At 40.3% G+C, this 15,912-nt stretch overlaps 1 protein-coding gene across 12 annotated transcripts in view; it reads right to left on the minus strand.

Annotated features, from left to right (window-relative positions):
• The window catches only part of rims2a (regulating synaptic membrane exocytosis 2a), a 973,874-nt gene that overhangs the window by 372,428 nt on the left and 585,534 nt on the right, over positions 1-15,912 (minus strand). For 4 of the 12 annotated variants that reach the window (XM_043688422.1, XM_043688423.1, XM_043688427.1 and 1 more), the window contains 2 exons: positions 12,657-12,767; positions 588-656 (listed from right to left, as the gene is read on the minus strand). The exons of 6 other annotated variants lie outside the window; for them this stretch is intronic. In XM_043688422.1, the coding sequence (XP_043544357.1) occupies positions 588-656; positions 12,657-12,767 (180 nt within the window). The remainder of the gene's footprint in view (positions 1-587; positions 657-12,656; positions 12,768-15,912) is intronic. 2 more of the 12 variants (XM_043688434.1, XM_043688430.1) reach the window with 1 other exon arrangement.

The following is a 15,912-nucleotide window of genomic DNA, read 5'->3' on the forward strand; positions in this document are numbered from 1 at the left end:
GAAACACTTTCCCCCTGGAGCTGCAACTACAGCTAAAGCAAGGGCTAATGCTCACAATGACTCTACTGAAGCCCTTTCATTGATCTGGTAGTTATTGTGTTAACCCTTAACTAGATGGAAACTCCAACAGCAACAGCTTAATTGGTCACTGTAAGCAAAATACCATCCCTGTGTCCCTTTGCTGCCCAGACCAGAGTCAGCTCCAAGTTCAGCTCTGGTTAACAGCACTTCACTATCACCAATGGAGTTCATGTTAGGTTACAATGTTGTATAACGATTGGGAATATGTGTGTGTATTTCTAGATCAGGCAAAACCCTTAAAATTTCATTCACAATATTTAAGGTATCAACTATGCACCAAATCTTGCAAGAATCAATTAAGAATAAAAACTTCATGATATTGTACTGTTCATTACAAACCATTTTACAAACCATTTAATTTTTAAAACATCAATTATAAGTATCACTGTGTTGTTGCTATTACAGACTGTGTATGAAGTAGTTACAGTTATAACAGTCTTAGCTACCCAGCCATGAGGCAAGTAAGACATTCTCTTTAAACATATGCAGCTTAAACTGTAATGTACCTGTCTGGATGATGGGCAGTGCCACCATCAAAGCAAACACTGGGTACTCTCCTCTGTTGCCTAATCCTCCTGATGAAGAAGTACAGAAACAAAAAACAAGTGGCAATGCATTTAAAACAGGCACACAAAGATAAACTATACGTTGCAAACATAATATAAGCATTAGATGATCAAAACTTGGAAGTCTTTAACACTTTCTTTTGCCGATATACAAATATAGTACATAAGCAGACTACATTCATAAACATATTTACATAATGAGGTTATTGACAAATACTACAAAATATCTACCATCACACATGTTTTCTTCCACAGAAAGGTTTATGAAATATGATGGATATTCAACCTGTTAAGAATGTAAGCTTTTATACATGGTCATGTTTTCAATCTGATTCAGGGTGAAGTATCAGAAAATGTCCCTCACTTCCCATATCTTGGAGGACATTTATTCCAAAATCTGATATTTATTAAGAGATCACCAAAATATCCAATGTACTGGTTTAGATTATTAGGTCTGACATTATGCTCAAAGCCTATTAAACAGATGTTTCCCAATTGTACTGAAGCTTGGTTAATTGGCCATACTTTAGCAAGGCCTCAAAACATCAATACAATCATCGCCTTAGAAAAGTTTTGATCATGAAATGGAAATACAAAAAATTGTCAAAAGATAGTGTTAAACCCTTTAATAAATAAAAGCATTCACTGAGAGGGAATGCTGAAAGAGACAGAAAGAGAGTAGTGCTGGGACCGAGAATCAGCCACCACCATTACCGGCTGACAACTGATGCCTGCATAGTAGGTCATCAATTTTCCCTCCCAAATGGTTAATGATGCCCACCAGCGCATCTCATCCACTTGCCGCCCTCGTACCCCACCCCTCCAACCGCAACAAGGACAGAACCTCCCTGGTCATCACCTTCCACCCCACCAACCTCCGATACATTGCATCATCCTCCGCCATTTCCACCACCTACAAACAGACCTCACCACCAGAGATATATTTCCCTCCCCACCCCTATCCACTTTCTGTAAAGACCATTCCCTCCGCGACTGCCTTGTCAGGTCCACACTCTGCCCCCCACCAACAACCCACCTCCCACCTCCCGGCACCATTCCCGCCACCGCAAGAATTGCAAAACTGCACCCACACCTCCCCCATCTCCATCCAAGTCCCCAATGGAGCCTTGCACATTCATCAAAGTTTCACCTGCACTTCCACATGTCATTTACTGCATCCGCTGCTCCCTATGCAATCTCCTCTACATTGGGGAGACAGGATGCCTGCTCGCAGAGTGCTTCAGAGAACATCTCCAGGACACCCGCACCAACCAAGCCCACTGCCCCGTGGCCGAACACTTCAACTCCTCCTCCCATTCAGCCAAGAACATGCAGGTCCTGGGCCTTCTCTATCGGAACTCCCTAACCACCCAATGCCTGTACTAAGAAAGCCTAATCTTCCACCTCGGGACCTTTCAACCCCATGGCATCAATGTGGATTTCACCAATTTCCTCATTTCCCCTACCCTCACCTTACCCCAACCTTCCAGCTCAGCACCTCCCTCATGAACTGTCCTACCTGTCCATCTTCCTTCCCACTTATCTGCTCCCCTCCCCTCCGACCTATCACCTTTAGCCCCACCTCCATCCACCTATCATACTCAGTTACCTTCCCTCAGGCCCGCATCCCTCTCATTTATCTCTCCACCTCGAGGCTCCCAGCCTCATTCCTGATGAAGGGCTTTTGCCCGAAACATTGATTTTGCTGCCTGACCTGCTGTGCTTTCCCAGTACCACACTCTCCACTGCACAGTAGGACAGTCTGAAATTGAAGTCATGGCTCTTTAGGCTACTGGGAATTCACACCAAACACTGACAATGGACTTAAATTGAGTCATCTGCAAAGAAGCAGCATCTTTGAGGTAAAGGAATGCATACAGTCTCACTGGCTATTTCAATGGAGTTCAAGTTGAAGAACAACCCGCCAGTTTTGAATAAAGCATTTTACAGCTTTAGCCCTTGACTGCAATACTGGATATGATCATTTCAGACTCCATTTTTGATCCCTTTCTCTTGGCAAGCTTTGTTTTTACTCTCAATTTTCTCTGTCTTTAGGTTGGCAGCTATTCTTCATTCTGCCATTCACACCTCCTCTAGATGAAACAGTTGCTTCTTTCCATGTCCCATTCTCATTAGCTCTGTACTACCAACTCTATTGTCACTTAATCTCTTTGTGTTCCACCTTATCACAAAACTTCCATTTTGTCATTTTTCCCATTGTATTTGCTGAAAACGTGTTGCATTTTCAACCTGTCCCAGTTATGATGAAAGGCCATAAAGCTAAAAAATTGCATGGAATTCCTCCACAATAAGCAAGTCCTGATGCAGGAACACAAATCTGTGGTATAGCTGCATGGTGAGTGCAAAAGATGAAGAATCTGTTCAAAGCTGATTAACAGGGAAGCAGGCAGGCAGTATTGATGAAATATTAGTACATTAGAAGCAGATGCTATATGTAAAGGGGAAGTAGCACTCTGCTGCACATTAGTACAACACAGGAAACAAGAAGAGGGTGGATAAGACATGTGTTGTGGGCGGCACGGTGGCACAGTGGTTAGCACTGCTGCCTCACAGCGCCAGAGACCCGGGTTCATTTCCCGCCTCAGGCGACTGACTGTGTGGAGTTTGCACGTTCTCCCCGTGTCTGCGTGGGTTTCCTCCGGGTGCTCCGGTTTCCTCCCACTGTCCAAAGATGTGCAGGTCAGGGTGAATTGGCCATGCTAAATTGTCCGTAGTGTTAGGTAAGGGGTAAATGTAGGGGTATGGGTGGGTTGCGCTTCGGCGGGTCGGTGTGGACTTGTTGGGCCGAAGGGCCTGTTTCCACACTGTAATGTAATCTAATCTAAAAGACATGATGTGGAGGTGCCAGTGTTGGACTGGGTTGGACAAGGTCAAAAATCACATGACACCAGATTATAGTGCAACATGTCCGTCAGGTGCTCACAGTGCTCCGAAAGCTAATGTTTTCAAATAAACCTGTTGGACTATAACCTGTTGTTGTGTCATTTCTGTCAGGGTGGATAAGGGTAGCGGTTGTCGGTGCTAGAAATGCAGGTCACTTTAAGCTTCAAACAGATCAGCTCTTGACTGCATTAACAGTTAGTGATGCTCATTGGACTTCGGTATTTTAAAAGCTGAGTCCTTGTGGTGCAGTGGAGTATCCCTATCTCTGAGTCTGAAGGTCCAGGTTCAAGACTCTTCTGCTCCAGACACGCATCATAAAATATCTGAACAGATGAAAAATATTTATGTTTAAGGTTCTTGTGGCACAACGGCATTATTCATACCTGTAAGAAAAAGGACCTGGGTTCAATTCCAAACTGATCCAGACGTGTGTAATAACACGTCTGAACTGGTTGATGAACAATACCTAAGAGTTGAGTAGTTCTCCAGTGGGACACTGGCTTCTGGGCAGAGAGAGGTTTCAGAAAAGAAAGGTGAAAAATGATGTTTGTGCTGTACAATTAATTTACAATAAAACTTTGTCAACCTTGGAAAGTCTTAGCTGCCAAATTCACCATTTGGAGATCAGTGTATAAAATATTGTTGCAGAAGTTTAAACCTGACCTCTTGAGATGTGAATATAAAGAAAGCAGACCGTCATTCCTATTTCTAGCAAGAGGCAAACCTCCCAATGAGTATTTAAAGTGAAGTAGCTGAGTCATACCACACTATCATGAATGATGTCTATTCATTGGTGTTTTTGAAGTCGGAACAAAATGAGTAGTAGAAGAATAATGTGAAGATGTTGGTTGGATTACCTCTCTGAAGTCAGCATAAGGGACTGTCTGAGAATACAGGAGGATATTTTAAAAGCTGAAGAGTTGGGCGGAAAAGTGACAGATGGTTTTCATTCTAGACAAATGTGAGGTGATGCATTTAGGCAAGACTAATTCTGGAGAGAATTATACAATGAACAGAAGAGCCTTGGGAAAAGTTAACGGGCAGAGAGATCCACGAGTACAGGTCCATTGTGTTCTGAAGTTAGCTGCACAGGTGGATAGAGTGGTCAAGGCGGCATCTAGTATGCTTGCCTTCATTGGACGGGATATTGAGTATAAGAGCTGGCAAGTCATGTTAAAATTGTACAAGTCATTGGTTCGGCTGCATTTAGAATACTGTATACAATTCTGGTCGCCACAATTACCAAAAGGATGTGGACGCTTTGGAGAGGGTGCAGAGAAGGTTTACGAGGATGTTGCCTGGTGTGGAAGGTGCTAGCTATGAAGAGAGGTTGAGTAGGTTAGGTTTATTTTCATTAGAAAAAAGGAGATTGAGGGGAGACCTGATTGAGGTTTTCAAAATTATGAAGGGTATAGACAGGGTGGATAGAGACAAGCTTTTTCACAGGGTGAAGGATTCAGTAATGAGAAGTCACACTTTCAAGGTGAGAGGTGGGAAGTTTACAGGCGTCAAGTACTTCACACAGAGGTTGGTGGCGCTTGGAACGTGTTGCCAGCAGAGGTAGCAGAGGCAGGCACGGTAGATTCATTTAAGATGTGTCTGGACAGAAGCATGAGTAGGTGGGGAGCAGAGGGATACAAATGCTTAGAAATTGGGCGACAGGTTTAGACAATTGATTTGGATCGGCTCAGGCTTGGAGGGCCGAAAGGCCTGCTCCTGGGCTGGAAACTTTCTTTGTTCTTTGTTCTAATCAACAAGCGGCAAGGTATGGTTTTGGCTCTGTCCTTTCCAAGCAGGAATAAAATAAGAAATAAAGGGCAGAATCTTGCAAGCACTATTGTGAATCATGGCAAGATATATGGCAGAAACAAATCCATTGAAGCCCAACTCTTTGAAAGCAACAAGCACCATCTTTTAGGCTTTTTACAACTGGCATGGCAAGGTTGTCACAAGGGAGAGGCTACATGCCAATTGACAGTGATTACTGCTAGTTATATGATCAATCTGTCTCATTAGTATTCAGATTTTTTTTGTTACCAAACTTGCCAAACAACCTCGATGTCAGGAAAACTTGACACAGAAAACAGAGTAAGCATCTGCCAGATTCAGGTCATCAGGTGTTCCGAATGACCTTAATGTTGGTCACCAAATCTCAACATCTCAGGATGTGTTTCATGTTAAACAGCCACACACAGCCCATATCACAGGTAGTTGCATCTGACATATGGCACCTCTCATGGCACATCCCGATTCACTTACACTACTTTCTGCATTTTAATGCTGCATCAGCAAATATCATTGTAATGCTGCAGTAAGGACAAGCATGCAGCTCATGGTCTGGGCCAGGCTGAATTTCCAGGCACTGTCATAGCGTTCACTCACTCAGAGCCGATCTACAACATCCCTGCCTTGACATTTTGTAATTGCCCCTCAGCCAGAGACACCAGTCTCACAGTACTGGTGTCTTGTCTTGCTGTTTAGCACAGACACAAAGCCAGGAAGCTTGTCACGTTTGTCAGCAGCCCTGTCAAGTCAAGGGGAAATTGCCTTCACTCAGGGGTTCCCAGCATAGGAAATCAAGGGCAACCTCTGATAGCAGTCCAGGGCTGGTCAGAGTCAAGAACCTAAGGTGTGCTCTGGGTGGTCAGAGTCAGGATCCTCTCCACTTAACCAAGAATGTTCATTTGCTGGGTAAGAAAGTGTCTAAAGCTTTAACTTGTGAAAATCTGCAGTTTTAAAATTCTATAGCCATGACTTTTGATCAGGTTTATTATCAATCGGTGTATAGAGAGGGTAGCTGAATTAGGAACTGGCCGAAACAAGATTCTTATTCCAGACTCAGATAAGCCCTTTATTTTGGATTGAATGTACTGTATGTTCCTAAATAAAGGGAGTTTAGAAAATTAAAACTAACACATCTGAGTAGTCACTTCTTTTAAAACCTAGGAATGGTGCCCATGAGGCCCTGAAAATAGAAAACTGAAGACTTAAGTACCAATTAAAGACTTTATAGTCGACAACTTAGTGTGACTTACATTAGACAGCTGATGTTGAGAGTTCTAAGAATTTCAGCAAAAGAAGGAGAAAGATATTTGATTGCTTTTTGCCAATGTAAAGCAGCAGATTGGTGAGTAGGATTGGAGTATATCTAGTCTTTAAAGTCTTTACTTGGTGCCTAGGTCTCCAGTTTTCTGTTTTCATGGCCTAATGGACATCATTCCTGGGTTTTAAAAGAAGTGGCTACTGAGACGTGTTAGTTTTAATTTTCCAAACTCCCTTTTATTTAGGGACATCCTCATTAGATATGAGTAGTGAATCTATTTTCTTTATTTAAAAAGGGAAGGAGACTGAAAACAGCAACCTACAGGCCAGTTAGCTTAACATTTGCAGTAAGGAAAATGTTAGAAGATATTATTTAATAATTTATAGTAGTGCATTAGGAATAAGTTCAAGATAATCATGTAGAGTCAACATGATTTGTTGAAGAGAAATCATATCTGACCAATCTATTTAAGTTCTTTGAGGAGGTGACATGCTATGAATGAAAGAGACTTGAATGTACTGTACTTAGGCTTACAGATGACATTTGATATGTTTATTATGAAAAGTAAAATCTCATGGTATAGTAGCATGGATAGAAAATTGGCTAGCCAACAAGAGGCAGAGAATTGGTGTAAAAGGGTTTTTATTTCCAGATTGGTGGGATGTAATGAGTGGTGTGCAACAGGGACTGGTACAGGAGCCTCAAATGTTTATACTTTTATAAATGACAGGTGAAACGATGGAAGGTATGGTTATCAAATTTTCTGACAACACAAAGATAGGTAGAAAAGTAAGTTGTGAAGAGGACAGAGCAAAGTTACAAAAAAGATACTGATAGTTTGTGAGCAGGCAAAGATCACAAGTGGAGTATAATGCAGGAAAATCTGAAATTGTCCATTTTAGCAGGAAGAATAGAAAGCATATTATCTAAATGGTGAGAGTTTACAGAATTGAGAATCAGAGGAATATGTTTGTCTTGCATGAGTTGCAGAAAAGTTAGTTCTATAGACAGGTACAGAGAGTAATTAGGAAAGTTAATAGAATGTTATCATTTATCATGAAGGGAACTGAACACAATAGTAGGGAGATTGTGCTTCAGTTATACAGGACATTATGAACACCACATCTGGAGTACTGGGCATAGTATTATTTAAGGAAGGATGGAAATGTGGTGATGGCAGTTCAGAGAAGGTTTACTAGAATAATACCCAGAATGGCTGGAAAGCTTGGACAGATTAAGCTTGCATCCATTGGAATTTTAAAAATAAGGGGTAACTTGATTGAAACATAAAAACACCTGAGTCGGCTTGACTGGTTAAATGTGGAGAGAACATTTTCTCTTATGGGAGAATCTAGAACTAGGGATCACTGCTAAAGAGAGGAGGCAAATTTTCTTCTGAGGTTCATGCGTCTTTGGAACTTTCTTCCTGAAAAGGAACAGAAACAGACTGTTTTGAACATTTGTTTGGCAGAGATGCATAGATTCTTGTTGAACAAAGGATTGAAAGGTTGTAAAGAGTAGGCATAAATATGGTTTTATTGAATGGGGGAGCAGGTGGAAGGGGCTGACTGGCCTATTCCTACTTCTGATTCGTATGTTTATATACAAGAGAAGATTAGTTGAGAAGGCAAGGACAAGAACAGTCTTCACGTTTATGCTTTGTTATAACAGTTTATTACATATCAGGTTTAAGTAGTAGAATACATGGTAGTCAGACACAGAAGAGGCTCAAATTTTATTGTCATGTTATTGAAAAACTATTTTGTAAACTCTACTGCCTAATGGGAAGCCAATCTATTTCACGCAGTCCTCTGCAAGTATTTCTAACACTCACAATATGTAACAGCATATAATGTCTCCTTTACTCATTTCTGCATGATTTGACTCATCGTAACTGCCAGTGTTCCAGTGAACACATACTGAAAATCTCTGGAACCCAGGAGGTCAAAGTGTTAAGCATGCCTTGGCCTAATGTCATGGTAAAACTGATGAGATGGTAAGGACGCAAAAGTGAAGGTCAGAAAGGTTAAAGTATTAAGAAGATTCAAGTGTTTACATAGATTTCTAAGGAAGGTTCCAGAAAAATGTGTTTCTGTAAATGACTGCCTTGATGAGCCTGCCTGATGTTGTCTCATTGTAACTGCCTGACGTCACTCTTTTGCTTTGTCATTGTTTGCCTGATCTGTAGACTCCCCCTCCTCCTCCCTCAAGCAAGGTATTGCTGGCAAAGAGATTTCTCGGCTCCAAAATTTTGATTTCTGTTTGCAATGATGTACAGAATTCAGTGAACCATATTGATGCAATACACCTTCAACTGAACACACAGAAGAGCTGTACTAGTCCTACCCAGGCAACTGATTCACATTTTCAAACATTCTAGGGCCTGGTCAGGTTGTTTCATGGCAGTTCTTGGATGTCTCTTTTGCTATATTCTACATAGGAACAAGGAATATGTCTTCAGTGTATAACCATTGTATCTATCCTCAAATTTGGGCAGGCAGTGTAAAAGGCCCTGGCATCTAGTACCAAATGGCATGAGACCAGCTTGGTGCAGTGATGGACAGCTGGCTGGGAAATCCAATGATTCTCTCCAGAACAAACTGCGACATTCACACTTATTGATAACCACTTCCACTGAGATCCTCTCCCATCACAGCTCAATTACCACCTCCCTGGAGAGGCGCAGTCTGCAGATCTCTTAAGCTCTGAACCTTTACTGGCAGGCTGCTGTGTTCTCTGTGGGTGCACATCACCCACTCTCTCAAGTCCATTTTTACTGGACGTCTCAAATTCAAAGAATATGAAACCTACTGTAACTTGCTGTGTTTATCTCTTAAGGCCTCTCATTTCCTTTACATTGCTCGTATTACACATATTTCAAACAGACTCATCAATCTTAACATCTCCAATGCATTTTTCCCTTAAGTATGCCCCTGTACCAGCTTGTCACTTCAATGCTTAAGTTATTCTCATTCTCCACTGCAACGTTGGTGCTCACAAAGGTGTTCGACTCTGGCCAACATAACCTGCTACTGAGCCTCTGTCTCCTTGTAACTGGTGAGACTCTGAAGCTCCATTATTTTTGTAACACCCATTGGAAAATTGAAAACCCTCCAAAAATGGAAGCTATTAATGATCTTCCTAGCAAGTTTAACCGCCCTTCCACCATCAGCGTGTAGTCCCTACCCAGCAATGGTGCCGGTAAAAGTTAACTATGAATAGTGGTGACAACACACTAGATTTTAATTTGCCCACATCCCAATCATCTCCCTGTGTGTGTGAATATTCTGTCTATAAATATTGTGACTTGCCTTATGTAGGGTACATGATTTGTTGAGCATTTCCATGTGATAACTTAATATATAATCAGAGAACTGTATGACACAGGAATGGACACTTCGGTCCATCATACTGAGACAAACATGAAGCCAAATTAAATTAATCCTTTCTGCCTGCCCTTGACCTATATCTCACCATTCTTTGCATATTCATGTGCTTATCTAAAAATCTCTTAAACATCCCTAATGTATCTGCCTCCACCACCATTCCTGGCAGCATATTCCACACTTCTACCACTGTGTAAAAAACATGCCCCTCACATCTCCTTGAACTCTCCCCCTCTCATCCTAAGTGCATGCCCCCTAGTTTTAGACATTTCAACTCTGGGAAAGATTCTGACAGTCAACCTTCTGTATGCATCTCATAATTTTATAGACTTCTATCAAGTCTCCCCTCAGCCTCCACCGCTCCAGAGAAAGAAACGTCAATTCTCCTGCTCCTTGGATGCTGCCTGACCTGCTGTGCTTTTCCGGCAACACATTTTCAGCTCTTGTACTCAATTTCCCAACCAATAAAGGCAAACATGCCATACGCCTTTTTTACCAAACTACCTACTTGCATGGCCACTTTCAGGGAGCTATGGACTGGAACCCCAAGATCTCTCTGTACATCCATGCTGTTCAGGGTTCTGCCATTAACTGTACACTTTTCCTTAACATTTAATCTCCCAAAGTGTATCTTCTATAAAAAGCAGGATTGTGAAGTTGAATCATCACATGTCAGACAATTTGGCTCTAAGGAATATAGGCTCAATGTAGGAAACAACATTAATTCCAGTCAGGTGCTTAGCTGGGTGGCACGGTGGCTCAGTGGTTAGCACTGCTGCCTCACAGCACCAGGGTCCCAGGTTCGATTCCAGCCTCGGGCGACTGTCTGTTCTCCTCCCACAATCACAAAGATGTGCAGGTGAGGTAAATTGGCCATGTAAAATTACCCATAGTGTTGGGTGCATTAGTCAGAGGGAAATAGGTCTGGGTAGGTTACTCTTCGGAGGGTAGGTATGGATTTGTTGGGTCGAAGGGCCTGTTTCCACACTGTAGGGAATCTAATCTAAAAACTCCATGTCGAATTCTGGTAAACATTTGAAGCAGAAAACTTAAATAAAGATTGAATTTCAATTGTAATATCACTGAGTAGAGTCACTGTTGATATGCACAGGGATAAGCAACATATAGACCTCATATCAATGTCATTGATAATGCCAACTTGGAGACAGCATATCCAAAAAATCCGGAGTAGAGATCTCAAAGTCTGCATTATTGATGGGCCTTTTATCACAACTGGACAGACATTCAGAGTACCCCAAAAGTGTGTTGAATACCTGGCAACCTTTTGGAGTCATTCATCCTTGGAGGTCCAATCAGTCATGTAGTTTCCACAAAAAAAATGCAAGAATAACACTGAATAATTTTTCTCTTTTGACTCTAAAATGTATTTTGCAATGCACACCAACATTTATTTTTAGATACATTGATGACTGTGTCCTAAAATTGAAGAAATAAAATTTGATCCCAATACAATTAGAATGTAAAGTCATTCAATATGTGTTTTTTTTAAATGAAGGAGAGATTAACTGAAAATCAAACAAATATTACCAACCCAAGAAGTTAAAATAAAATGGCCTTTCTAGGAGAAATAAAATCCAGTTTTATCAGCTGCTTGTTTTGAGGGCAAGTACCTTCAATGGCTTCGGTATAATTTGCAGAGCATGCTCATGTTCAAGTGTTGTCAGGAAACTCTTTTGAGCATTGTATTCAATGATTTCCAGTACATGATGATTTCTAATTATGAGATTAATTAGAACAAAAAAGCCAATGACCATTTAACCACGGTCCTCCATTTGGGTAAAACACTTTGGTGCTTTTTTCCAAGGCCTATCTATGTTTCCAAGTGTACAACAGATGAGTTCTCCATATTGGCACAACGGTTATTAAGGGAGCACTTTAAAAGATAATTATTGATTACTATCAAGAATGAAATAATTAAACTTAAATTTTGTTTTAAGAGAACATCATACTAAAATATAGAAAACTACCTTGGGGTACTGAGAGCAGATAAAACTGGATTTTATTTATCCTAGAAAGGCCATTTTATTTTAACTTCTTGGGTTGGTATTATTTGTTTGATTTTCAGTTATCTCTCCTTCATTTAAATAGAAACACATATTGAATGACTTTACATTCTAATTATGTTGGGATCAAATTTTATTTCTTCAATTTTAGGACACAGGCATCAATGTCAAGGCTAAGAATTATTGCCATTTATAATTGCCCTGAAAAAGAGTGGTTTGCTTGGCCACTTTAGAAATGTTTATGACAAACAATCACATTAATGTGGGACTGCCATCACATGGAAGACAGAGCAAGTAAGAACAGTAGGTTTCCACCCCCAAAAGAATGGTAAGGAACCAAATGACTTGTAGGAATCTAATAAATTCACGATTACTTTCAGTCATTTTATCTTCATTTCCAGTTTTTGAAAAGAAACAAACCTAAACTCTGCAAAAGACCATGGTGGTATGTGAATTATCAGTCTAAGCTTCAGAATCATTAGTCTGATAACATAACCACTTCACTACCGTACGTTTAACTACTATACTACCTAACGTGTCAGGAAATATGTTCAACTGCATTACACAGTTGTGTACAGACATCTCTCTGGCATCGGCAGATGCAAACAGACAAATAGCTCTTACAAAGCGAGACTAATGTCAGTTTTAGTACCTCTCAAGAATATTGTAAGCACCCTCAGAGTATGTGCGGTTCATCTTTTGGGAACGAAGTAACCTTATTGCATCTTCCCGATAGAGAGGATAAACTATATGGTACGTGCTGCTAAAAATAAAATAAAAGAGAAACATAACTATAATTAATATTAGATAAAAACAACTTCGAATAAATAAAGCTGGTAAGCAGAAACTATTTACATTATGTACTACAACCACCTTACTACAAAACATAGTTATGAATACAAACTTTATTTCAGGCTGCATATTAGAAAAAATAACGCTCTTGAAGTGCTGCGTGGACATCTGGTAATAAGCTATACGTTACATTGTTACTTTCCGAATAATGTTAACCATTTCCTGTTTTTCAAATGAATATCAAATCTATGTGGATGACATACACGAAAGGAGTGCAAATTGGAAATATGAGAATAAAGATTCACATAAATCTTTAATACTTTGATCAATTTGGGACCACAATGCATCCTGTGCAATTCTCCAATCTATACTATTTTCAAATGAGTTTCAAGTATAGGTGAGGAACTTCATATGAAAAATACAGACTTGGTGTTTTGATAACTGATTAGAGGTTAACTGGAATTTATTATAACATTAACAGTGGTACATTCAGTGAGTAGACAAAATCAACCTGTCATTATTTACATTTGAAGTTGTTCCCTTGAAAAAGCTTCTTTTACTTTCAACAACAATACTGGATTCCAGAGTGTGACTCACAGACGAAACATGTTTTGGGTGTGATTGTGTGGACCATCAATAAATAAGCAGAATGAATACCTGGAGCATAATTGTAACTCTGGCAACGTTATGCAGGGATTAATGGATATCAGGAAAATAACCCAAACAGCAGATAGATGAAGGTGATTACAAGTGACTGAATAAGATCTGAGGCAAGGCTATTAATCTGTAATTATATCTTCAGGTAGAATTTAAATTTGGTTCCCAGAAATGGAATTGGACAAATTGCTGTCAGTTTTAGTGGCTGACACTGGAACCCCAGATACCCTTTTTAAATTCCCTCCCTTGCTTCTCTCTCCACAGCTATAACTGACCTGCGGATTACTTCCAGCATTCTTTCAAATTTCCAGCAAGAACAGCATCTTCCTTGAATCACAGAAATATAATTCAAAAGGTTTTATTTGTTTATTCCCAATGTGACGATGCTGCTCCTTTAACACAGTTATGCTGTCCTTGTTTTTTTTTCAAAAGGGGTTGTAATAGGCAGAGGTTCTGATTTTTCTGGGTTAGGGCCACTTTGATTATGGCTAACAGATTAGATTAGATTACATACAGTGTGGAAACAGGCCCTTCGGCCCAACAAATCCACACCGACCCGCCAAAGCGCAACCCACCCAGACCCATTCCCCTACATTTACCCCTTCACCTAACACTACGAGCAATTTAGCATAGCCAATTCACCTAACCTGCACATTTTTGGACTGTGGGAGGAAACCGGAGTACCCAGAGGAAACCCACGCAGACACGTGGAGAATGTGCAAACTCCACACAGTCAGTCGCCGGAGGCGGGAATTGAACCCGGGTCTCTGGCGCTGTGAGACAGCAGTGCTAACCAGATATTGCCGAAGGCAACAATCAGAGATTTTTATGCTTTCGTTTAATTTTTTAACTGGGGACCAGGAGAGGAACAGCTGCCTGAGTGAAGAGAAGTTCCATGCTGATTCTCTCTCTGACATCTCTCTTGCAAGAACCTGTGTTTAAGTTTCCCTTTTTGCCAAGGGGTGTGTTTATGGGGATGTTGCAGGAAATTGCAACAATATCATTAAGTTGCGATAGAATTGGTTAAGTTATTCAAAATTCTGTTCCCTTTTGTTCATCTTTCAGTCAGTGGTCTGTGGATAAATTCTGTTTTGTTTAAAAATGAGTGGTTTGACTTGCTGCATCACTCCTGGACTATCCAGCTTAGATTTGCTTAAAACAATTAAAGTTAGGGTTTGGGCTACCTCCTTGAAATGTTTTGAGGGGATCTGGCCCGGTCCATAACACCAATTAGGTCATCATTCACCTTGTATCTGTTTGGTGTAATACACATGATTTCCTTCTTTGTGTACTGGCAGCATGCAGTGTGCTCATTTTCTTTCCATAGAATGACATTCATTAAAGGATTAATGATCATTAAGTATACCAAGAAATAATCAAAATGATCAGTGGAAAACTGCACAGCAACTTAAATGATTAAATTCAGATTATATCAATGTATGTATTTCATTCATGAGTTTTGCATCTCTCAATTTGAATTTATGTTGTATAAATTCATATTCCTTCCAGTGGTATCACAACTTATTTGATTTCTTCTTGATACATTGAATTTCTGTTTTTTTTAAATTCAGCTATATCACAAAGCTAACCACTATCACATTCAAACACTGACACTTCTATTGTAAACTTAGTAAGGAATAATAAGCAGTTTGTTCCTGAGAAATTTCGAGAGAGAGTATATTTTACAAAATAAAAGGAAATATTTCTTCTGAAAGAGTGAATTAATACCACTTGGAAAGGCATGTGTTAATTAGGGAAAGGCAGCATGGCTTTGTCAGAGGGAGATCATGCCTAACAAATTTGTCAGTTTTTATTTGAAAATATGATCAAGTGTGTGGATGAGGGAAGTCCAGTTGATGTAGCTTTTGGCTTTTATCATTTAGCAAAGATTTTGACAAGGTCCCACATGGGAAAGTGAGGTTAAAGCTCATGGAATTAAGGGAGACTTGGTGAGATGGATCAGAAACTGGCTTTGTAGTAGAACACAAAGGCTGTGGTTGAAGGCTGCTCAAGTGACTGGAAGCCACAAGGATCAGTGCTAGGACTATATACATAATTGCTATTTTGATTGCTATATGGCTAAATGATACAGGTGAAAATGTGGGGGGAATATTTGGCAAATTTGCAGACGACACCAAGATTAGTAGAGTGCTTAATAGCGAAGAAGATGGTTGCAGATTACAGGAAGATATGGATGGGTTGATCAGATGGGCAGACGGTATTTAGCCCTGATAAGTGTGAGCTGCTGCACTTTGGAAGAAGAAACAAGAGTGAGTATTTTATGAATGGCAGGACACTGGATAGTTTAGAGTCATAGAGCATGGAAACAGACCCTTTGATCCAACCAGTCCATGCCAATCATGTTCCCATACTAAACTAGTGTCAATTGCCTGCACTTGGCCCATATCCCTCCAAACCTTTCCTTTTCATGAAGTTATCCAAATGTCTCTTGAATATTG

This window comes from Chiloscyllium plagiosum, chromosome 4, assembly GCF_004010195.1.
Source record: "Chiloscyllium plagiosum isolate BGI_BamShark_2017 chromosome 4, ASM401019v2, whole genome shotgun sequence".
NCBI lineage: Eukaryota > Metazoa > Chordata > Chondrichthyes > Orectolobiformes > Hemiscylliidae > Chiloscyllium > Chiloscyllium plagiosum.